At 36.5% G+C, this 23653-nt stretch overlaps 4 protein-coding genes and 1 pseudogene across 5 annotated transcripts; 3 read left to right on the top strand and 2 right to left on the bottom strand.

Moving 5' to 3' along the window:
* The first annotated feature begins 1168 nt into the window (after nucleotides 1-1168).
* Nucleotides 1169-6921, top strand: LOC121743240 (proline--tRNA ligase, cytoplasmic-like). The gene is made up of 13 exons (XM_042136489.1): nucleotides 1169-1295; nucleotides 1520-1640; nucleotides 1738-1823; nucleotides 2110-2202; nucleotides 2319-2435; nucleotides 2707-2894; nucleotides 3180-3246; nucleotides 3841-3963; nucleotides 4073-4225; nucleotides 5616-5900; nucleotides 6054-6272; nucleotides 6351-6444; nucleotides 6563-6921. Exons 2-13 carry the CDS (start codon nucleotides 1553-1555, stop codon nucleotides 6625-6627), a joined length of 1578 nt encoding a protein of 525 aa, XP_041992423.1. The 5' UTR covers nucleotides 1169-1295; nucleotides 1520-1552; the 3' UTR covers nucleotides 6628-6921.
* A 743-nt stretch (nucleotides 6922-7664) lies between these two features.
* On the top strand, nucleotides 7665-10322 carry LOC121796267 (annotated as a pseudogene).
* Nucleotides 10323-12111: 1789 nt separating this feature from the next.
* Nucleotides 12112-14368, top strand: LOC121743233 (probable calcium-binding protein CML48). Its single transcript, XM_042136476.1, has 5 exons — nucleotides 12112-12603; nucleotides 12764-12810; nucleotides 13718-13893; nucleotides 13991-14009; nucleotides 14121-14368. Exons 1-5 carry the CDS (start codon nucleotides 12210-12212, stop codon nucleotides 14226-14228), a joined length of 744 nt encoding a protein of 247 aa, XP_041992410.1. The 5' UTR covers nucleotides 12112-12209; the 3' UTR covers nucleotides 14229-14368.
* Nucleotides 14369-14792: 424 nt separating this feature from the next.
* LOC121743220 (glucan endo-1,3-beta-glucosidase 14-like) lies at nucleotides 14793-18076 on the bottom strand. 2 transcript variants are annotated; one of them, XR_006038234.1, is made up of 4 exons: nucleotides 17763-18076; nucleotides 15916-16946; nucleotides 15673-15819; nucleotides 14793-15017 (listed from the first exon to the last, which is right to left on the bottom strand). XR_006038234.1 is itself a non-coding variant. In XM_042136464.1 (3 exons), exons 1-3 carry the CDS (start codon nucleotides 17803-17805, stop codon nucleotides 15760-15762), a joined length of 1134 nt encoding a protein of 377 aa, XP_041992398.1. In that variant the 5' UTR covers nucleotides 17806-18076; the 3' UTR covers nucleotides 15325-15759. The 2 variants fall into 2 exon arrangements, 1 of the variants encoding a protein (XP_041992398.1); XM_042136464.1 differs by lacking the exon at nucleotides 14793-15017 and having other exon boundaries at nucleotides 15325-15819.
* A 2678-nt stretch (nucleotides 18077-20754) lies between these two features.
* LOC121796261 (ferredoxin-3, chloroplastic-like) lies at nucleotides 20755-22575 on the bottom strand. The gene is made up of 2 exons (XM_042195063.1): nucleotides 22404-22575; nucleotides 20755-21348 (listed from the first exon to the last, which is right to left on the bottom strand). Exons 1-2 carry the CDS (start codon nucleotides 22546-22548, stop codon nucleotides 20882-20884), a joined length of 612 nt encoding a protein of 203 aa, XP_042050997.1. The 5' UTR covers nucleotides 22549-22575; the 3' UTR covers nucleotides 20755-20881.
* Between the last annotated feature and the right edge of the window lie 1078 nt (nucleotides 22576-23653).

Below are 23653 nucleotides of genomic sequence, written 5' to 3'. Positions count from 1 at the left end.
AAATGTTATTGTTTAATTGAATTTTAAATTAATTGTGCTCGTCCTTGCGGAAGAGCACAGTTGTGGGTGTTGTGCTCTTGCCAGAGAGCAGGCATGAATAATACCGCCAGGGCCCACAACTGTGCCGCTGGCAAGAGCACGGTTGTGGATGCTCTTAGGGGGCGGGTGGTATCCCTGAATAGGCTTGAAACACCACCGTGCACACTCCATTTACATCGTTTGGTAGCTCGTACACAAATCAGCGATCCAGTAAACTTGCTTCGGGTTTCCTCCCTACACATATTACTATCGGTGAGATCCTGTATACACAATCACAGGTATTATGAAATCAGTTTTTGTGATTTTGCTGAAAAGGTGGTTGTGTCCACTTTTACTCTCGGCATTCTCCAATCGAAGCACAATGTAACGGCTACTTCGACGAGCGGCGTCTGCCAGTCGTCGACGCCGTAGATTTGAGTCCAATCCCGGTCGGTTTTCCCCATCTGAGTTTCAATCAATTGGATTCAGTACTCAATTATTCCAGATCCAAACAAGGAGAGATTTAGATTTTAGATACTATTAGATTTTAGAGAGAGAAACAAGTGAGAGTGTGCAGTGATGGAGAGAGGAATGATGAAAGCGGAAATTGGAGGGATTGAGGAAAATGGTGGGATTGAGGGATTCAACTACAGAAATTGGGCTGTAATATTTTGTTGGGCTGAATCAAACAACTTACAACTTTGTCCACTCATTATCCACAATTAAGCTCTAATATTTTGTTGGGCTGAACCAAACAACTTACAACTTTGTCCACTCATTATCCACAAATCCTTGATAATTATTATAGGAGCTATCAGACGCCCTTATTTTGTAAATCAAACAATAGTTATGATAAATAATACTCCTCCAGACTCCCTAATAATAGAAACTTTGTAAATGACATGAGTTGTAATATAAAATTGATAAAATAAGAGAAATATAAAAAGAAAAATGTGTTACTGTAAAATGAATCTCACATTATTAGAAAAAAGAAATTTTTTTAAACAGAGAGTTTCTAAAAGACGATCATAAAATAAAGAGGCAGGAGTAGTATTTTTTGGGAGACGAGAGTATTATACTATTAGCTACAAAACGTTGCTAAGTTAAATTGGTGGTTAGTGCGAGGTTAAAACAGTAAATAGGTTAAGAAAGAGCTAATTAAAACGCCTCTCCTTTGACTTTAAAGAATAAGGATTGAAAGTCTAAACCTTCTATTCTCTCTATCGCCTCTTCCCTTCCTACCGCGGCGGCGCATCGGCCATTCTTCAGAGAGCACGGTTTGTGCGATTCAATTTTATCTATCTTTCAGTCGTTCCAACCCCTATTCGTTCGCTGCTTGTCGTTGTATTTAATGCGGCTTCCAATTTTACTTGTGGAATGCTTGCGTTTTCCGTTGTATATCAATTGATGTTTCCGTCTATCGCAGTAGATTCTGAATGCTGGCATAATTTAACGTTTCTTCCAAAAGTTGAATTAGTTTCCGTTTGTATTTTATGATTAGGAGCTGTAGTGTGAGCTTTCAAAGCATTTCATCATGGGCGGTAAAGATGCCAAGATATCTAAGGATGCCAAGAGTTCTAAAGATGTCAAGAGTCCTAAAGACGCAACTAGCTCTGGCGCCAGTGAGTACTGTGAAATTATATTCCGAATCTCCATTACTACTCTGCTCAAATGCGGTTTACTTTGCTCTTCTTCTCAAATTGTAAGTAATTTATGCAGAGGGGAAGAAGAAGGAAGTAAAGAAAGAGACTGGATTGGGTCTCTCTTATAAGAAGGATGACAACTTCGGAGAATGGTACTCTGAGGTACGAGTATGGGGACAATCTAATTTAGTGTATCTGTACTGTGGGATTACTGATGTTGATTCAAATATGAAACACCAAACGTTTGGTTCTTTTACATATGGAAAACAATTTAAGGAAACTTTCGTTAGCAGAGATCGTGTGTTGTATTTGATTATTTCTGTTATGTTGCTCCTGCTCTATAAGTATGACTTTTCTTGTATGATTTGGTCATTCGTTTTCATGGCATAGATAGGAAAACTTGGACGCAAAAGTGATCTGAATTCCTATTGGTTTGAGTTTGGTACAGGTTGTGGTTAATGGGGAAATGATTGAATACTATGACATATCAGGCTGTTACATTCTGCGACCATGGGCAATGTCAATTTGGGAGATTATGCATGTAAGTCTAACATGTTCCTCCTCAAAAATTTAAATGAAAGTCATAGTTATGTTGGTATCTCGAGTGACAGACATGACATCCAATGTCTAATTTTCTTTCTAAATATAACTATGCAGAACTTCTTTGACGCTGAGATCAAGAAAATGAATATTAAGAATTGTTACTTCCCTCTGTTTGTCTCATCGACTGTCCTACAGAAAGAGAAGGACCATATAGAGGGGTTTGCTCCAGAGGTAAGATTACTCCAATTTTGATTCTTCATGAGACCAAACTTTTTCTCTTGTATATTTCGGTATGTTGTAAACGTATGCACTTTTCAGTTCAGTGTACTATTTGGAACAATATATAATGTGGCCATTACCAATGACTAACAGACTGCTCATTCCTGGTTTGGTACTAAAATTAGTTGTTTACAGCCCACATAATAAAATTTGTGCATGAGTTATTTGTGGTGGTTTCATCGTCAGTTACAGTATGTTATATCTATTGCTTAATTGTCTCCAGGTTGCATGGGTTACTAAGTCAGGAGAGTCTGAGCTAGAAGTGCCCATTGCTATCCGTCCAACTAGTGAAACAGTCATGTACCCATATTTCTCCAAGTGGATTAGGGGGCACCGTGACTTACCTCTGAGACTTAACCAGTGGTGTAATGTCGTTAGATGGGAATTCAGCAATCCTACACCATTTATCAGGTACTTACTGTCTTGCATTATAACATGGTAATTTTTTACTTCTTTGTTGGTGTGATGGTTTGCTATTTCTACAAAGTGGTTTAGCTAGTTACTTTTAGAACTCTACTCCATTTTACTATGTACGTCACATTTGGGATTTTAAACTTCTTTTCTGTAGGCTTAAATGATATTTAAATAATATTACTTTTGTATGAATTCTCACAGCTCTTACCCTATAATGGGCAATGATTTTGTTGAAAGCTGTCTTTTTCCTCAGAATATTTATGATATATTTTGATTTTGTAGGAGCCGTGAATTTCTTTGGCAAGAAGGACATACTGCTTTTGCAACAAAGGAGGAAGCAGATGGCGAGGTAATTTATGTCGTGATGGGTGTCTAGTACTTTCTGATAAATGCAACGGTTACACCATGAAGTGAGTATTTGAAAATAGTATACAGGATCCATAGGAATATAGTATATTTTTAATATTATTAAGTGTGAGCTGAGATGCCATACTTATATTGTCTCAGGCATAATGTTTCAATAGGTTGTGGAAATACTTTCTCGTGTCATTGTCTCATCTGAGATATAGCGCTATTTGTATAGGAAGTAATTTATGGCTTGATAGTGTTACTTGTTTGATACATGAAGTGTAGTTCCCAATTCATTGCTCTGCATTGTTTGTTCTGATAACTGATTCTTAAGCCCAGTACACTTTCATTATGCCGCAGATGGAAATAATGGGAACAAAGGGTGGATTCATGATGTTTTTTTAACTCTAAATCATACCCCATTGGGGTCTTTTCTGTTACACCTATTTTATAGTTCATTTATATGTACTGAATAATGATAAAAAGTTCTTTATTCTTCTTTTACTCGATTTGTCTTCATTGAATTATGTCTTCTGGTCGAAGAGATTTGGGTTCTTTTCATGATATAGCTCTTCTTTGGTTGCCTATTGTTCAGGTGCTTGACATTTTGGAACTATATAGACGCATTTATGAAGAGTTCTTGGCTGTTCCAGTTATTAAGGGCAAGAAAAGTGAGCATGAGAAGTTTGCTGGTGGACTTTATACTACTACTGTTGAGGTCATTATATGTTGTTATTGGATATTACCCTTCCATAATATTAAGTTTGAAATTATCCTTGAAAGAGACTTCCCTATTATTTCTGAGTGGTGGTTTCCCTTCATGACAGGCATTTGTCCCAAATACTGGCCGCGGTGTGCAAGGGGCTACTTCACACTGTCTAGGTCAAAACTTTGCAAAAATGTTTGAGATTAATTTTGAGAATGAGAAAGGAGAAAGGGCTATGGTCTGGCAGAATTCCTGGGCTTACACTACAAGGACGGTAAATGATCTGATGATTTGTAGTTTTCTTATATATATAGAGTTGTGATCAGTGTCGAACCAATTTTAAAGACCGAACTAGAGACCAAATCTGAGCCATTAGATCTAATTTTTTTGATGAGATATGCTGCTGTGTAAAATTTTCGGTCTTCATTACAAGCCCATTTTACTTCATTGTATAGGTTTATTACTTCATTACGTACGTAATACCTTGAAACTACAACATGTTTTTACTTTCTTCTAGTAGGTTTTGAAATGATTCAACATATGTTTCATTTGAATTCATTGACCTGAGTTTTTACTTTATTTACATTAAAAAATGCAATTTATTCAAGTGCGTTTATTACTTCATTCAGAAACGTTATTACTTCATTGGATAAGGTTTTTACTTCATTCTAGTAGGACTTCAAATGCTTCTACACATACTTCATTCTAATAATTTATTACATCATTCCATGTGTTTATTACACCATATGAGCGTTGTGGCGGTGGTGATAGATATTGTAGAGAGAAAGAACGGCACTCGACGGCGAAACCGCATTTACGTACTGGAATGAAGTAATAATCCTACTGGAATGAAGTAAAAACCTACTGGAATGAAGTAAAAACCTACTAGAATGAAGTTAAACCTTCGTAACATGTTAGTATGACTTATTTACCTTCGGATGAATTAAAATAGGCTCGTGATTAAGGCGAAAATAATTCATAAATTTGTGCCTCTCATCCATAAAAAACTAGATCTAAAAACCCTAATTTGGTATGGTTCGGTGGTTCGGTCTTTAAGAGTGGATTTGTGAATAATGAGACTCTATATATATATATATATATATATATATCTTGGTCCAGCGTGCATTTTCAGTTGTTATGTTCTCATCACAGTGAGTTCTATGCTTGTATACACAAGTCTAATGTCTTCTGTTGTCTCATTGACATGGCTCATGATATGTGTCTAAAGCATATAACTAATGCTGGTGACCTTCTGCTAGAGGAACAATTTTAGAAATTTCCCCCATCTGCTTCTGCACATATCTTCTCCTAGTAGCTTATATAGAATTTGAGTCTGAAACTGAGATTATGTGAGTTACAGATTAATATTTGGAGATAGATATTAGAATACCTTTAATTGGATTGTAAATAAAATGGGTTGTTGTTTCTGCACACAGAAAGTCCTCAAGAAAGTAGTGCCTGATAAGAAAAATAAGAGTTTGACAATGGAATCTTAGATGGAGGAAATTTTGGTTTTGAATTTTGGGATTTGAGTTTCTACACTTTGTATTCTTACATCGATTACATTGCATATTCAATTTATACTGCATAGTTGATTTAAGTTTTCATTGCCAGATTGCTCTTGTCCCTCTCACCCATTTTGTTGTGATGAATTTATGACACAGATTGGGGTGATGATAATGGTTCACGGGGATGATAAGGGCTTGGTGCTGCCTCCTAAAGTAGCATCTCTCCAAGTAATTGTAGTCCCTGTGCCTTACAAGGATGCAGACACTAAGGGGATATTTGATGCATGCGCATCCACCGTAAAATCCTTGAATGAAGCAGGATTTCGTGCTGAGGCTGATGTTAGAGATAATTATTCACCTGGATGGAAATATTCTCATTGGGAAATGAAAGGTGTTCCTCTAAGAATCGAAATAGGACCAAAGGACTTAGCAAACAACACGGTATGAAGAGGCCACGTCTTGCACTCGTTTTTTTGTTTGTATTGCTGTTTTGTCCCTCCTACTATCCTCCTAATAGTTCATGCTAAGTATAAGCCATGCGCCACTTTTTTCTGTTGATGTTCATTCGTACTTTTGGATTTCTCATATAACCAGGTCCGTGCGGTCCGACGGGATAATTCATCTAAAAATGATATTCCCATGGCTGATTTGGTCGAGCAAGTTAAAGTGATGCTTGATAATATCCAACAAAGTCTTTTTGATGCTGCCAAGCAAAGACGGGACACCTGCATCCAAACTGTATATAACTGGGAAGAATTCGCAGAAGCACTTTCCAAGAAGAAGATGATTCTGGCCCCATGGTGTGATGAAGAGGTATGTTGCGTTACTTTCAACTCCCCTCAGATGGTACTACTTCTATATGACCTTCATTTACTGGTTTTCTCGCTTCAGGAGGTGGAGAAGGATGTGAAGACGCGCACAAAGGGAGAAATGGGTGCAGCCAAGTCTCTATGCTCTCCATTCGAACAGCCTGAACTCCCTGAAGGTACTATTCTCATAAGATAAACTGATACTCGTTTAAAGGGGATCCGCGTGGTTAATCTTGTACATAGTCAACACATTAAGCCCGATTCCTTTAACATCGTATTATTTTTCTTATACAGGTACCTTGTGCTTTGCATCCGGTAAGCCTGCTAAAAAGTGGACCTACTGGGGAAGAAGTTACTGATTCTATCTGTAACGCATCTTATCGTCAAACTGGTTGTCAAAGGATAAGGCAATTTGGTTTTTAGTTGATTTTGGAACACACCTTCGAATATAGCATACAAGTTTTGTCATTTATTCAGATCTTTTGTCGGAATTTTTTTTATTAAACTTTGTTCGCTATATGGATGAAAGACTTGTAGACTTTAATCGTGTTTGGTGACATTTTAACCATTCAAAAGTTGCTCCACGCTATTTTTGTCATGTTTGGGATTGTTTGATTTTTATTTGGAAGACAATTTGAAGACATGCTTTTTCACACTGTTTGTGTGCGTGTGATGTGTATTGATTATTCCATCCCTGACACCAATTTTCTTTTTTTTACTTTCGTCATCAATCAATTGGTACCTTTACTTTTTACTCTTACTTATATATTTGGTTATGGATCTCATACTCTACTCACATTTTATTATAAAATTAATAGTATTTTTGAAGCTAATTATATAAAAGTAATAATATGGACTTTTTTTTTCTCCGAAAGACGTTAGAATTCCAAGGAACTTTTTCTCAAATTGTACACGAGAAGTTCAGTGCACTAATTAAGAAAGGAAATTTTCATTTACTTAATTTTTTTGTGAGACCAAATAAGCTTTTTAATCCTCATATTTTCAAGGATACAAATGTTAGAAGTTAGTGATCCTCAATTCAAAAATAATGTTCCATTTAAGGCATTTGAGGAAATTAAGCAGATTGCTAATCGATTAAAATTTTTGTAGTAGAGATCGGAAAGTGTTCTAATTCACGTGTAATTTGTAGTTTCGAAACTTATGTGATTATGTGAGTTTTTATTGGTATAATATATTGATATTGTTAGGAGTATTTGTTATTTGAGAACTTGATAAGCAATATTGAAATGAGGAAAGAGAAAGAATGGAAATAAGGAACAATATTTATATATCTATATGAAGTGGGCCTTAATAGATGGGCCGTGTGCAGAAATAGGGCCTATCAAGCTCAGATAAACAACAAAGAAAAAGGGAGTACTTAGTTTATTTTAATGGTGAAAAATGGGCGTTTCTGTTAGTTGCTGCTCACTGCCAATTTCTGTTGTATATTAGTGAGCCATGCCCAAGCACTGAGGAACAGCTACCCCTGCCCTTTCCATCTCAGCCTCCTATTAATCTCCGGTAAAGTTTACTTTATCGCCTTCATTCGTGTGTGTACTGTGTATTTTTCGTTTGATTTTTTGGGTGGCGGGCGCCTCCTAATTCATGAAGTAGAGTTGGAAAAAGTATCTCTAAATGGTGTATTAAGTGTTGCTATGTGTATATGATGCTTCTTTTTCGGTATTAAGGGTTATGAACGCGTTGAACATTTGTGCTTGGACATGAGCAACAAGTGTTTTCTTTTCCTATTTTTTCTGATTATTTCTAATGCCTTTATTCAGTTTTTTTGTGGATGAGTTGAAATGATCTATCTGATTGAAGTATAGATTAAACTTTTGAAGACTTCTCAGTGTGGTGTAGAAGTCTTGAAATTCAGGGTTCTCCATTTTTTCTGAGTAATTGGAGCTTTGGGAAATTTTAGTGGAAAAGGATTAAAGAATTTGGTTGCTTTAGGAAAGTCTTTAGGCTTCTCACTCATTCCATATTGGATTGTTTGCTCTAATCATTGTGCAAGGTCCAAATTAAGTAAACTATTCTGATTTGTGAAGATGCATTTGATTTTTTATACTATAATCTTTGAAAAGTGCACAGTCAAATTGGTGATTTGGAATTTTAGGAAGGATGTTACCAACCTTGGAGTAATTAAAGAATGACGTATGCCTGCCCTGCCTAGTTGCTTCTTCTTAACTTCTCTTTGAATGTTCCTAGGTGTTCTGTTTATGGATCTTTAATGGTTTGATTGAATTACAGAAAAAAAGGAGTAGTGTCGAACGGGTCAGGACAACCTGAAAGTATTTCAGATGGAAGCTGGTCAGATTGATGTTGATGGTAGTGTTGAAATTGTGCCTGGAACATCTTACACCCCTCCAGCCCCTCCAGCTCAGGAGGTCAATGGCACCAATCAGGAATCACGAGAGAAAGATAAATCTCCAAGTAATATAGTTCACACTCTTCTTGGCAGTTCATGAGTTTTATATACAATTTTTTGATGAGTTGCCATGGAACTCTACTAGATATAGTATATGAGAAATGTTATTCGATAATTGTTATGAAATTTTCTTCCAAATGTTTTAAACATTCTTAATATAGTATTTTCTTGGTAATAGTTCAAGACTCAAACTGATAATGATCTAGATTCTCGTGTTCATTGGTGTTCTTCCAGGTGTCTCAAACTGTTATGTCTTTAAGAGCCAACTGCAAGAATATTGTCAGAAAATGGGATTAATCACTCCAGTTTATGAAACTATCAAGGAAGGCCCTTCTCACGAGCCTATTTTTAAATCAGCCGTTGTTGTGAACAATGTTAGATATTATTCTCTGCCTGGATTTTTCAACCGGAAGGCAGCTGAGCAGTCAGCTGCTGAAGTTGCTCTCGTAGAGCTCGCCAAATCTAACAATGTTAATTGCGGGATCTCTCAACCTGTGGTAATTGTCTTATATTGCTTTGTTGCAAATTATAAACATGTCTATAAAAAAAGGATGATTTGTTGTCTGTTTCCTTTATATTTTTATAGGAACCTGCTTGACTTCACTTTTGATTTTGATTTTATTTCAGCATGAGACGGGCTTGTGCAAGAACTTGTTGCAAGAATATGCTCAAAAGATGAACTATGCTATTCCTCTGTATGACTGCCATAAGGAAGAGAGAGAAGGCAAAGTGCCCATATATTCCTGCGTCGTTGAAATTGGGAATATCAAGTATATTGGAGCTTCTGCAGGCACAAAGAAAGAGGCTGAAATAAAAGCTGCCAGGACGGCCTTGCTAGCCATTCAGACTGCAGTGCCCGTCGCTGAAGATCACACCACGGCAACACCATTTACACCGTTATCCCACACAAAAAGAAGGCATCTGATCTTGCAATCAACAGTCAGGAGACTAAAGCATCCCTGAAGCCAAAGAAAGGTCGGCTCAAGAAGCAGTATCGGAAGAAGAGGCGGCCTGGGATGAAAGACGGCTCTGCTGGAGGTACAGCTCATTTGGAGGTCAGTGCAGATGGCCAGGCTGGAGTCGGGTCAACTTCTACAGATGCTGTGAGCTCTGAGCCACATGCGGCTTTTGGTGTTGGGGTTGATACAACTGGACAGGGAGGATTGCAAGTGGATGCAGCTTATACTGTTGACAGTCGAGGCAAAATGAATGGTGGATTGGATATGCATGAGGAAAGGCATATACAAGAGCAGCCGCTTGTTGTCAACACCCATGGAGATTCTGGGATGAATACATGCAGTACACACGATGGACATCTGGAAAATGCTGGAGTTCCAGTAACGGATGCTAACTGATTAAGAGAGCTTCTAACCTACTATATGGATTGCCACCATTTGGGATAGATTTTCATATTGTCAATTAGGTACTTACTACTATGGTGGGATAATGGCAATGAAAACTTGTATCAAAGATAGTCCCATGGATTGAACTTTAGCTTAATCATGGCAGCCTGTATTTTGAATCTTTGATGTCTCTTAGAAATTGTAACAAATTAACTCAGACTTAATCATGTGATTTGCTTCAAACAGGCTGTGCACTTTCAGTGACATTTTGGAAATTTTTACATTTTGAATGGTGAAAAGATTGTATAAAGATCCAAATAGCTCGTGAGTAGCTCTGTTTGCAATCTAACTATACTTGTATTTGGCTCAGCAGATGATGGTTCATGTTCTATCATCCATGCCGATATTCCAGACCGGCAACTATCAAGAATACAGAGATGAGACAGACCGCGCCAGTGTGTACCAGAACACGAGTGGCATGAACGATGGCTGAGCTTGCAGAGGACCAGCATATCTGAACTGCGTGGATTTGGCAATGCAGAAGTTGAGGAACTTGACTCCCAGGGTGACGAGGCACTCGTTCACACTTCTTCTCACAGTTTCTGTAAATGGTGTTATGTAAGTACAATGTCATCAGTCTTGATTCATTCTACATTTCTTGAAATCAAACTATTTACAAATCTTGATCACTTTGGAAACACAAAGTAATATGAAATTGAAGTATACCTTGTGATAATTCAGCTAAAAATGCTGCTAAATTGAGTGCTAGAAGGAACCCAACAAGAACAACAACGTTGTGCCAAATTCGCATTCTCTTCATCTTTTCACAATCAGAATCCACTGAAAATAACTCCATTGATTATCACTCTTGAATCTTGATAGTTGTTTTTTTGTCCTTTTTCTGAAGCAGTGGTTTGTGTGTTAATGAATGAGACTATTTATAGATGGTGGTTTGAGTTGTTGATGATCGAAGCTTGCCCTGGAATTATGACAAAATGTCAACTAGTTCTGTTAAATGATTATGATATTGTTGGTATCAATAATAAATATTGCATGTATGCATATAAAAAAGACTTTGTTCTTGTGCTGCAAGAAGTGGAGTTAACTGTAGGTACAAACATATACTTGGAGGGAACGATTCAACTTAATTTCTTTGATGATTGATCCATTCTCATAAAATCATTTGACCTTGGTAGTAATCTATCTGAGATGAAAGACATTTGATATAATCTATGATTGTTGGATACAGTTTTAATAAAATCAATACTAAAAATAAAAAAGCTGAAAGAATTATGTGTAAATAAAGCATTTATGTGATTAATCATAAAAATTAGTCTATTTTTGGTTAATCTCACAATTTTCAAATATAGCCAATAATATCATAATTTTAGCATTTTCCAAGTGTTCTACTGATGTGGACTTAGGTGAAATTGTGTATGATATGGACGCCAAAATACTTTGGCTCAATCTTATATTCTTACATTCTTAAATCCATGACTTTTGAAAGTGATATACTTAGTACATTCATATAAAATAGTCTTATTTTTTATTTTGTGGTATCGACAAAAAATAGTCTCATGCAAAAATAGAAAACTTCTCTCATAGTACATATTATTAACACTATTCTATCGACTTTTTCCTCTCTCATAATTTTCAAATTTTTAATTAAAACTCATGTCATCCACTCATGTGACTATTTTTTATGCACGAAAGAAAGGAGTATAAAGATGCATAAAGGTCATGGATTTTGACTTCCATATCATATATACTCAATCCGTTTTTTATTAATTGCGTCATTTTCCACTTCAGAAGATTCTTTTATTAGTTGAGTCATTTTTATTTTTTAGAAAAAATAAAATTATCTTCTATTTTGTTCTCTTTTATTTTATTATCTCCATTTTATGATTTTAATATATTATACATCTTTTTTTTAATCTTTATAATAAAAAAATGACACAATTGATAAAGAATGGATAGTGTACAATTTATTCCAAATATAAATAGTAAGTGGGATAATTGATCAAACTTTCATGTTTTTGTTTTGTTTTGTTTTATGACATGTGTTGAATTCACAACTAAAAACACTTTGGAATTGTATTCAGTATTAATTTGGGGATTATATCTATATGTATCCCAATCCTAAGATTAACACTAATATAAAAACGTGGAAATGGCGTCCTACTCCGGCGACAACAAACCATCAGCCCCGCCCGCACCCGACCCGGAAGAACCCCGGGTCGCCTACCCGTACCAGCCGCCCAATCCCTCACCCTATGCTCCGATCGCCCACACCCACAGCGGCTCCTTCGGGTCGGGTTCGTCTCCCCAAGGATACGGCTATTACCACCCTCCTCCCACCACGAACGTTTACAGCTCGTTTCCGCCGGGGACCCACCCCGATGTGATCCGGAGCTTCCAGATGGTGGATACCAACCAAAACGGTTACATTGAGGAGAAGGAGCTCCAACAAGCGCTCTCTTGGAATTACCAGCGATTCAGCCCTAATACTCTCCGTTTGCTTATTTTTCTCTTCCGAGATCCCCGAGAATCTTCTTCCATAATTGGTTGCTTCTTTCTCTTTCATTTTGGAAATTTCAGTTTCTATTTCACTGGAATTTTGATTTGTAGTATTGCTGAGTTGTGTAAATTGTTTGAGTTAGGGTTTTGTGTGAAAATTGGGGGATTGCTTTTTCATCATGTATTGGTTCTTGTTAAAACTTGCAGGACCGAAAGAGTTTGCTGCTATTTGGAGTTGCCTTGGCCAATGGCGGGTGAGTACAAGTATAATCATAAATCTACTGAAATTAGACTTTGTAGGATATAGTTTTGCTGTGGAATGATCGGTTCGCAATTAACAAAAATGTAGTCTTGATAGATACTGTTTGTTTAACCAAGTAAAGCAACAAGGTTCGCAATAATGGAATGAGAAATGCTAGTATTACCTATTGTATGCGTATGATTCGATAACCGTGATAGTGTGTTGTTATTTTTACTTCACTTCACTGCTTTCCATATCTGTTCTTGAACTTTTATTCATTTTCAGGATTGAATGTGTCGTACCGACTAAATATGCTTTTGTGGCTTGCACTATTGAAATTTGATTGAACCTTTTATAGCTACCTAGTTCTAGGATCATATGTGTGTATTCAGTATAAATTTGGGAATAGTTGTAGGTGTAATTAAAAAATATTGTATTTGTTTCACTGCATATCAGATTAATGACTCTGAGATCAAGCTCGATCTATTTTTGTCTAATCGTTTCTAGCGTATAGGCGCAACTAAATGAGTTAAAACGTATTTTATTTACTTTCGAGTCTAAAAATGCACTTGCTAGATCCACCAATATATACATGTGAGCTGCATTTGAACAAATAGAGAATTAGATATATTGCTGGTTTACACATGATTTCTTCAGCCAATAAGATATCCTCTGTAAACAGGGAATTTGGAATAGTGGCATTCACAATGCTTTTTGATGAATTATTTAGTAGAAAGCAACCAGGGGAAATAGATGAGACTAATGGTCAAATATCTATATCGACATCTGAGCTTAACCATATGTGCAGATGTCTAACTGTTAATAAAATTACCATGGGACATTTTTTTCTTGGAATTCCCTGGGCTGTGTGGAGGGGTGAGCTGTTTGATGCAATTGTTGACTTCTCTCCATTATTTTAGGCAATTTTTGAAAGATTTGATCGAGATAGGAGTGGTAAAATTGATGCTATGGAACTTAGGGATGCCCTATATAGTCTTGGATATGCAGTGCCACCTTCAGTTCTTCAAGTCTTGATTTCCAGATACGATGATGGCAGCAGGCGTCCGGTAGAGCTAAGTTTTGACAGCTTTATTGAGTAAGCTCATACTTTTCTTATAAACATACGAAACTATTGGTTTTGTTCCTATTATTTCATCTGTAGCTTAATTGGTTTCTCTTTTTTTTTGGTTCAGGGGTGGGATGATTGTAAAGGTGAACAACAATTTCAATGGATCTTCTAACCTTCACATACTCATTGTTTGATTTTCTCTTCAATCTCGAACACGAGATGCCATTCTAAATCGTATTTGAAACCATTTTCAGGGTTTGACAGAAAAATTCAAGGAGAAAGACACGCGTTACACGGGATCAGCGACGCTAACTTACGAGACCTTCATGACCATGATCATCCCTTTCCTCGTTGCAGATTAGTATGTCCATCTCCCCACTTTTCTTGATTTTGGTTTTGCATAGGTTTTGTTTTCTGCTAGAGCTTTGTACATGTAAAAGAGAGCAAACTACTGTCTTTACACTTCCATGAGTTATTTTCTTAGAAATTTGTGTTTGGTACAGATTTGTGTTTGCTTGCATATTTTCTTCTTATTTTTTATAAAAAAAGGCTGAATAGTAATTTGAAATGTTAAGATACTGCATCAGGTCACATCATTAAATGTTCCATTGATGTAACAGAAACCAATTTGCATAAGGACATAGTTGTTTTAATCATCCTTTTGAAGCTCATACCTAAACCTTTGTCTCCCATTCACATTAATGGAGCAGTTGCAGCTACTTTCAATTGCATCATAAATACAAATGACATGTAGATTAGAGGGCATGTTAAGATCTAAACTTTAGTCGGATTTGTTCATTGCAAAGATCGGATTGTAAACGAGCATTAAACGTTCAAACAGAAAGCACTGCTTCTTTCTTTGTTTGCCCTTGCTAATGTTCAGATTTCAGCAGCAGCCAAAGATTTATGGGTGAAAAATGTTGGGCTGATAATCAATTAGTGTTTGATTGATGTTGACAAAAATGAACAAAAATACCGAAGCCACAATGTTATATACCTAAACCGTCATTTAGTCACAAAGATGACTTTTATTTCTCAGTTTCTATGAATGAATTAGCTGTTGAATAAAACTGTATCTGAATCATATAGTATACAAACAAGTCTTGAATGCCCTTGTATAGTGTCAATTCTTTTCAGCTTGTAGTTTTCACCTGCAAAAGCGGAAAATTCAGTCTTCGGAGGCTTTGGTATTTTCCGGCCGAACAGACCAAATCATAAATATGATTATTATTATTATTAAGAAGGTTTTATTACTGAATCAACTATCCGAATATGCACCCCTATTTTGGTTTGGCAAAACCGACCAAATAACTGAATACACACCCCTAATTATTAAATCACATGTCACGACCCAACTCGGGCTCAAGACATGCGAAGACGAAAGATAGAGCATCCAAAGATACTCCACAGTCAAGTTGATGCAACATATTCCATTTGAATAAAAGTAGAAAGAGATGATAAAACACACAAAATGTGAACCCTAGGTGGGATCACTACTAGAGAGTAGAAACAAAACAGGAACAAATGTGATTGAGGCCTCTTTCAAGATGCAACATCATATGGACTTTTCTAGTGAAAGAGAGGAACCTATCACACTATTATGCATTATTAAATTCAGGATGACAATTGACAGAGACCCCCTATCTACTAAACAATAATGCCAACCAATCTTATCTTATCAAATCACTTAGGTCATCAACAAATTTCATTGTGGTTCATCATATTCTTATCATCTGCATTATATTCATCTACATTTCCACAGACTTGTATTACTTGAAGGTAATACAAGAACACAATCTTCATTACCTCAGAATTTAATCCAACCCAAAGGATTTTTTTGAAAGCCTCATTGTTCCCTCCATCATCTTCAAACTTGTAATAGGTCCCTTCTTGCTATAGAAAACGCTGAAATAATGCAATGGAAACGAGCAATAAGTACAAGAAATGCATCCCCTGCAAGCAAGAAACAACCAATCAGTCCAAACATGTCATCCATAGCATCATGTACAAGATAATACTATACATAAATGTAACCGAATCCAAACTCACATTTCTCTTGGAAGATGAATATTCCATACGAGGAAGGTAGCCTTGGAGTCCAACATTGTACACAGGAGTGCCATCCGGGTAAAACAACCCGTAGTTTCGTTCAGAGACAGGCCCGGGCTTCAAATCCTCATTAAACAGCGCGAACACATATATGTCGACTGGCACTGATGGCTTAGCCGGGGTGCCTTGATTCTGCTGTATCAGTTTGAGCAAGTTACCATTATACAGTCTAGCATTCTCTGGGGTAGCCCCTACCTCGTCTGCATCCCCTTTAGACGGCCATCCCGTCTCAGAGACTTTAACCTGTATGTCATTATGCCCCATTGCTTTGATAGCTGCATAAACAGCATCAATCTGTGCAAACAACATGTTGTCATAGTGCAAGTTGGTGTTGGTGTCTATCATTCCCGGGCTAGGCTGGAAAAGCGCGTAGCTAAGTGAGATCTCGTCGGGGCTGTCCTTATAAGCAAAGAACGGGTAAGCATTTATGAGGAAGGGTGAGTGAGTCTGTGTGTGGAAATTGAGAATGCTTTGGATGTAGTCTGCAAGATCTTGTCTGAATGCACCTGCAGAGGGCGGGAACGAGCTGCTCAAGATCCCGAATGAGTGGGCCGTTGTCACGTATATCTCCTTGTTTAGTCCAAGATTGGTGACAGCAGCATTCACTGACTGCATAGCTGGGAGGAGGTACGACATGAGCTGTGTATTGTTGCCCGTGAGGACCTCGTTACCAACTGTGATGCACTTGATCTTCGTCTGGGATGTGTATGGCTTCACGTGCTGCTCGACCCAGGCCTGAGCCTGGGCTTGATCAGACATCTTTTGTAGGTACTCGTTGCCTAGCCCGATCACAAACTCTACTTCTGTGTTGGCGAATGCTGACAGCACAGTTGGATCCGCGTCATACAGCTTCACTCTGCTTATGTTGAGAGAGCTCAGGAGGAAGGCCACGCGTGATGGGGCAGGGAGATTGTTCGCAATCTGGCCATAGTTTATTCCCACTCCGAGACCTCTGATGCTAACAAATGAATCTAACACACACACACACACACACACCGACCTATTAAGGATACTCATGTAAATGAGAGGAAAATGTAAGCACAAAAACTGTCAACTTAGCAAGATATATAGGTAAATTTAGCAATAGAATGAATCTAACAGTGAGAGAGAGGAAAGTAATTACTCAGTATATACTGATCTTGATGATAGAAAAATGTATGCACAAAAACTGTAAACTTAGCAAGATTTTCTTGGTAAATTGCAAGTGGAATGACTCTAACAGAGAGAGACTAATAAGTATATTGATCTGATGATAGGAAAATGAATGATTAAAGACTGTCAACTTTGAAAGATTTTATTGGTAAACTTAGCAAATGGAATGAATCTAATGAGAGAGCCTAAGTTGCATTATACTAATATTGATGACATGAAAAAGAAATATGCAGAAAACTGTCTACTTTGCAAGATTTTGTTGCTTAATTTGGCAATTAGACACTTCGAATCAAATGCTAGGCAATGAATCACATATACTATCACCAAACAGAAAGTCGTGAAATTAATATCAGCAAGCAAAATATATAATCAATCACATTAGAATAATGGAAAACAAATCCCTCTACACACTCAATAAATAAACAAAATATTTTATTTATAATTATGAGATTTGAAAACAAACACACCCTGCTGAATCACTTAAAACATCAAAATCCAAAATTTTAGTTCCTCTTTTCTTTCTGTTTTCATCATCGTCAATAAAATAAAAATACATCACATGCAAAAACTTATAGATTCAAGATTTCAACAAACTGGAAATAAAAATCACATCTTAAAATTGAAATGAGAAAAACCTGAAAAAATGAGGAGGAGAAGAACCCTGCAAAGGGTGGCCATAGCCGTATGCCAACTCTCTGAAAATCTGCCACGACACTGCTTTGTTGTTTGATGTCTATATATATATATATACAACTATAATAATTTATAAGCAGTATAAAAAGAATAAATTAGATTTCACACAGCCAATGTGTGAAAGTGAAGCTTATGGAAAATTTGCTTTCGAAAGCTGCATAGTTGGCAAGATTTTTTTTTTTGAACATGTTTTCCAGTTGTTTATTTCCACGTAAGAGAACTGGACTCATCTGTTTCTGTAATGAAATCTGATTCCAATTTTCTTTTTTCCTACTTTTTGAAGTTTTAATCATAATTGTATGATGAGATAAATTTTGCACCTGTAAACAGTTGGGCAGATTGAAAGAGCCGAAGGCAGGTGGATTCCCGGAAATACCCCTGAAATCAAGAATCCACTTTTTCTTTATTTCTTTTTTTCGATTTGGTCCCTTTTTGTAGATTTTATTGTAAAATGTAAAAAATAATTCTTTAGAATATGCGGTAAGTAGCTAGCTAGTAGCAAGCGAGCAATACCAAAATTTTTATTAAATTCTTATTGAAAAAAAGTCTACTTTACATGACTAGAAATCTCAAAATTGATAGAAGTATATTTCATTTTCAACTTAAATAATATTTATAAATTATAATTGAACTAGTAGCCATTTTTTCCATGATCTAGTAACAAATCTATTTGTTTAGTATATTCTCATAGGCTCCTGTTAATATAAAACTAATTTATAATCCAGAACGCAGAACTTTTAATACTGTATACATATTAAAATTATCAACACAAAGACTTTATCAACACAAAGACTTTACTTTATAAATACAACATGTAAATTTAAATATCAACACAAAGATATAATATATCAATGATATATTTATATCTTTGCGTTGTTAATTTTAACATTAATTGAAAAAAATAGGGTTCTAGATTGAAAATTAGTTAGCATTTGATCATGTCCATATGTCCACATATATAAATGTAAATTCATATTATATGAAACCTTGATATTAAAGATTCTCAATTACGAGTATCATTTTGGAATGCGGATAGCAGGAGATAATATTTAAGTGATAGACAAGAGGATTTTTGTACATAATTTTGTCAAAGATTTGATACCACTCAATTAAGACACGGTTCTGAAATGAAGGCCTTTTTTCTATACATAGAGAATCCACAAATTTGTCTGTAAGAGCATCCACAACGGTGGCGTCCGTCGCCACGGCCATCCGCGCCGCTGGCACGGACGCTACCCGCCGCCGCTGCGCTCGCGCCGTGCCAGCGAGCAGCTGACGTGGCACGCTGGGATTCGTCAACGGCATAGCCGTTCTGTTTTAAAAAAAATTTTAATTAAAAAATCGGTTTTTAATTAAAAAACCGATAAAAAAAATCACTTTCCAAAAAAAATATATCCGTTTATACCCGTTTTTTTTCCACTTTTTAATTTTTATTTTTCATTTTTAACCCAAAAATACACACTTTCATCTATAGATACCCCCAAACCCGCACCCTATGTTCCACCTCCACCCCCGAACAACTCGTTGTGGGCCCTTTTGGCCCAACTCAATATGGCCGATAGGTCAACTATGACCCCCACGCAACTTCAAACGCACGAGGACATGATATTGGGTCTGAAAAAATAATTGGGGTTGGTGCCGCCGGATGCGTAGTCTTCCTCGGGTAATATTAGCCAATAGTCATGTAATTTTTAATTTTTAAGAGTTTAATTATATAATTTTTAATTTTTAGTTTTTAATTATGTAATTTTTAATTTTTATGATTTTAATTATGTAATTTTAAATTTTTATGATTTTAATTATGTAATTTTAAATTTTTAGGATTTTAATTATGTCTTTTTTATTTTATTTGTAATATTTATTGTGGTTTTTTAATGAATTTTAGTATTATGGAAATGTTTTTGTGTAATTGAATTTTAAATTAATTGTGCTCGTCCTTGCGGAAGAGCACAGCTGTGGGTGTTGTGCTCTGGCCAGAGAGCAGGCAGAAAAAGTGGGGTCGGGTCCACAACCGTGCCGCTGGCAAGAGCACGGTTGTGGATGCTCTAAGAGTTCATTTTCTGAACAATATTTTATTATGATATGATTTATAGTACTGCTATCGATCTAAATTGTGAGATAATGCACGGCCCAAAAACTTATGAATATCTTCTTTTTGGTTCTATTTTAGGGGGGGTGGGGTGTCACCCCATATAGATGCTGATGAGAGAATTTGAGGTGCAACATCATCCTCTGTGCATACAGAAGTAGATACCTCACCCATAAAGTTCGATTTTCTCTTATCATCACAAAAAGACGACAATAAAATATAAAATGCAAATATAGGAAACTTTTACAGCCCCTTTATTCTTATTCTTCTTACATCCCTACAAAAAAAGGATGCCTAAAGTTCACTGGGATTTCTAAATTTCATATTCTTTTGCTTATTTGATTAAAGTGTATATTTAGGTTCTAGGCTAAGTTGTTTCTCAATTGGGCCAAGATTTTTGGCCCATAAAAAATTTCTCATTTTTTTCTCTATATCATATCGAGACCATGGAATTTTTAACACCACCTTCTTTTGTTTTTGGTTTAAAATATATCCAATCTAATGAATATCTAAAGGGGTGTTAGGTTTGCAAGATTATAATCCGGATTAAATATGCAATCTATTTGGTTTATGAGATTCAATCCCACAATTCAATCTTAGAGGATAATCATGGAATAATTAGTCATAGCTAACACCCCTATGAATAAAATAATCTCACAATTCAATCCTAGATTATATCTTGTTATTATTTTATCTAGGAAACCGAACCCCACCAAACTATACAAATTCAATCGACTGGCATTACTTTATTTGGACTACTAGTATTATTAATATGTCAATTTTTGTAATGGACTATATCTATATATATAGTGAACACGCCCTTATCAATTTCCAACATAAAGATAGGCACAACAATAAAAAAGAGTTTTGCTAACAGAAATTGATCGACAAAGCACGATTGAATATTCAACACTACAGCCAGAGAGCATAGTTTCTTTTTTAAATGTCTTGATATAAAAGAGATGATAATCATCAATACAGATCACTTTCCTTGTGTGTGTGAATCACACAGTCTGAAGTCGGGTAGGAAACGCAGGTCAGCAGGTAGCCTTCCTGCATCTGTTTGTCGTCAAGAAACGAGCCATCGGACTGGTCAACAGCCCCCGACACCATTTTCCCAGCACAGGTGGAGCATGCTCCGGCCCTGCACGAGTATGGGAGTTCAACTCCAGCTGACTCAGCAGAGTCAAGGATGTAGCAATCATCAGGTGCTTCAAACTCGCACTCAGCACCGTCTGGTCCAACCAATTTCACCTTGTACACAGCCATGGCAGTTGCTTTGTAGTCGGGCTTTGCCTTCAGGCCAAAGATTCTAGAGGTGCTCTGTAGAGAACCCAAAGAGGATGGGATCTTGATGAAGGCGCTCGTGGTTTGGCATTGAGGCACACTTCCAAAGATGGAAACGGTGGGAAGCCTTGCAGTTGCCATGCTATATTCTCCTGCAAAAGGCACTTTTTCAACTCATTGATGGCAGGCGAAATCAAAGCTAAAGAGAAAATGCATCAAGGCCGGTAAGGCAGTCTCATATCGCGTTAGCTGTGTCAAGATAGGATTAATCAACAAAACTGAAAGTACAATACAAAAATTAAATGCATTCTTTCCATAATCATTCAATTCTATGCAATCTCCCTAAAGGGACTAATTATGGCAATACATAAGATATACTAGTATATATCGGTCGCAGATGGTCACAATGGCAGAAGCCATATTTGGTCATCCATTTTACTGCAACGAAGCATTAGATGTTCAGAGCATTATGAGAAGAGCGAGCAAATAGTGCGATGCCCTTCACTCGAAGCTCCATTACAAGATGATTATCTAATCCAATCTCAAAAGGCATCTTATTCCCAACATACACAAGAGTCCTACTTTCATGGAAAATCAAACACACAAGAAGACTGTTAAGTTTGTACAGCTTACAATCTAAACACATGTCAAAGACTCAAAGGCTCCAAACTTCCAAAAATCTAAGAAACTTCAAATGTCAACTCCATTGCCAATAATTCACACCACAACCTCTCCAATGCTTTTACACTAAAGATGTAGTGAAAACATTCTCTACAGCATAATTCATTTAAAATAGCCTCTAATTACACAGTCATCAGTAAATCAGGCATATTAAGGCGACAAAAACTCAATTCACAATCTGAGTAAAACTCCTACAATTCTGCATAGATATGCTAATCAAAATCAGCTCAATCTATCAACAACCACTAATCAGTCCGAAAAGAGAGAAAAAAAAGACGAATTCCAGAGCCAAACACACCGCAATCCGATCGATCATACAGGTAAACAGCAAAGAGACAAAAACACAAACATCAGGCAAAAATCGTAAATCTAATAAAATACAAAACAAACAATAAATTTAAATCTTCAAAAACAAATAGCAACACACAGGATTCCAAGATCCATGCGTGATCGGAAATCTTTACTGAAATTAAGAAGTGGAGGCAGAGATAAACAGGAGTATGAAAAGTAGGAAGCAGTTTGAAACCTGAAGCTGTGAAGTGAGAGAGAGAGCCGCAGAGTATGGGATCGATGTTTGGTGCAGGCACAGTAGAGAGTGCGTTATTATATACTCCTATGAGCGATAGATACCCTAAGAGCATCTCCAATGCACGGATGTCCCACTCGGACATCCACTAGAACTTCCCAAAAACACCTCCTGCCACGTCACTAGGACTTCCCATCCCACTGCCACGTCACTAGGACTTCTCCTGCACAATCCGCAATTCTCATCGCCCTTCGACTTCCCGCAATAAAAAAGATCACAAATTCACAAATAAAGCAATTTACGTTTACGGAAATAAAATTTCAACACGAATACGAACGGAAAAAATTAACAACTTCATTAAAAAAAACATACATGATTCGGAAAAAAATTACATAGTAATAAAACAAAAAAAATTAATCACATCAACGTCAACCCCTCCGCGTCCAAACATCTTCGATAATATCGTGCTGAAGTCGTATATATAGAGTTTTAAAAAAAATTAATACCGGACGTCCGACCCACACCACAATGGCGGACGTCCGCCCGCCCGTCGCCCGGACGTCCGAGGACATCCGACGTCCTTACGGGACGTCCGTATCCGAGTTGCTTCATTACAATGGCGGACGTCCCGGTCGCCCGTCGCGAATGTCCGACCGGACGTCCGCCATTGGAGATACTCTAACAATAGTCAGGTGCCACCAACCTGCTTATTAGGAGTATTCTTTATTCTGAATTTCCTCATACAATTTTTTAGGCATAATTTGTGGAAGTGGGATTAATTTTTGAATTCCTTACATCCCACATAATAATTAAAGCATCAATACATTTTTAGCCTCTAGAAATGACATACTCTACTTATTGGATGAGGAGTTATGTTTTCACATTTTGGTCAGTCAATAAGAGAGTTAATTTATTTTTACTATAAATAAATACTAAATAGATCTCATATTCCACTCATATTTTTTAGTCATCCATATCTCTGTCTCAATACCGTCTCATCTCTTCACTATTCATAGGTCCTACTGCACTTTTTACCACATCTCTTAACTATAAGACAACACCTGCAATCTTCCATCTCTTAATCATCTCATCTTTTAACTATTCATTCAATTTTTTTTATTTCCAACAAATTCAATTAATAAAAACACACTTCAATAAATTAAAAAAATTACAATTAAAAATCCTAAAAAAATAAAAAAAAAAACACATACTTAAAATCTTAAAAAAATAAATAAAAAAATAATTTAAAA

Source organism: Salvia splendens, chromosome 1 (genome assembly GCF_004379255.2).
Source record: "Salvia splendens isolate huo1 chromosome 1, SspV2, whole genome shotgun sequence".
NCBI lineage: Eukaryota > Viridiplantae > Streptophyta > Magnoliopsida > Lamiales > Lamiaceae > Salvia > Salvia splendens.
The sequence above is the reverse complement of the archived record's forward strand: the minus strand, read 5'-3'. Positions and strand labels throughout refer to the sequence as shown.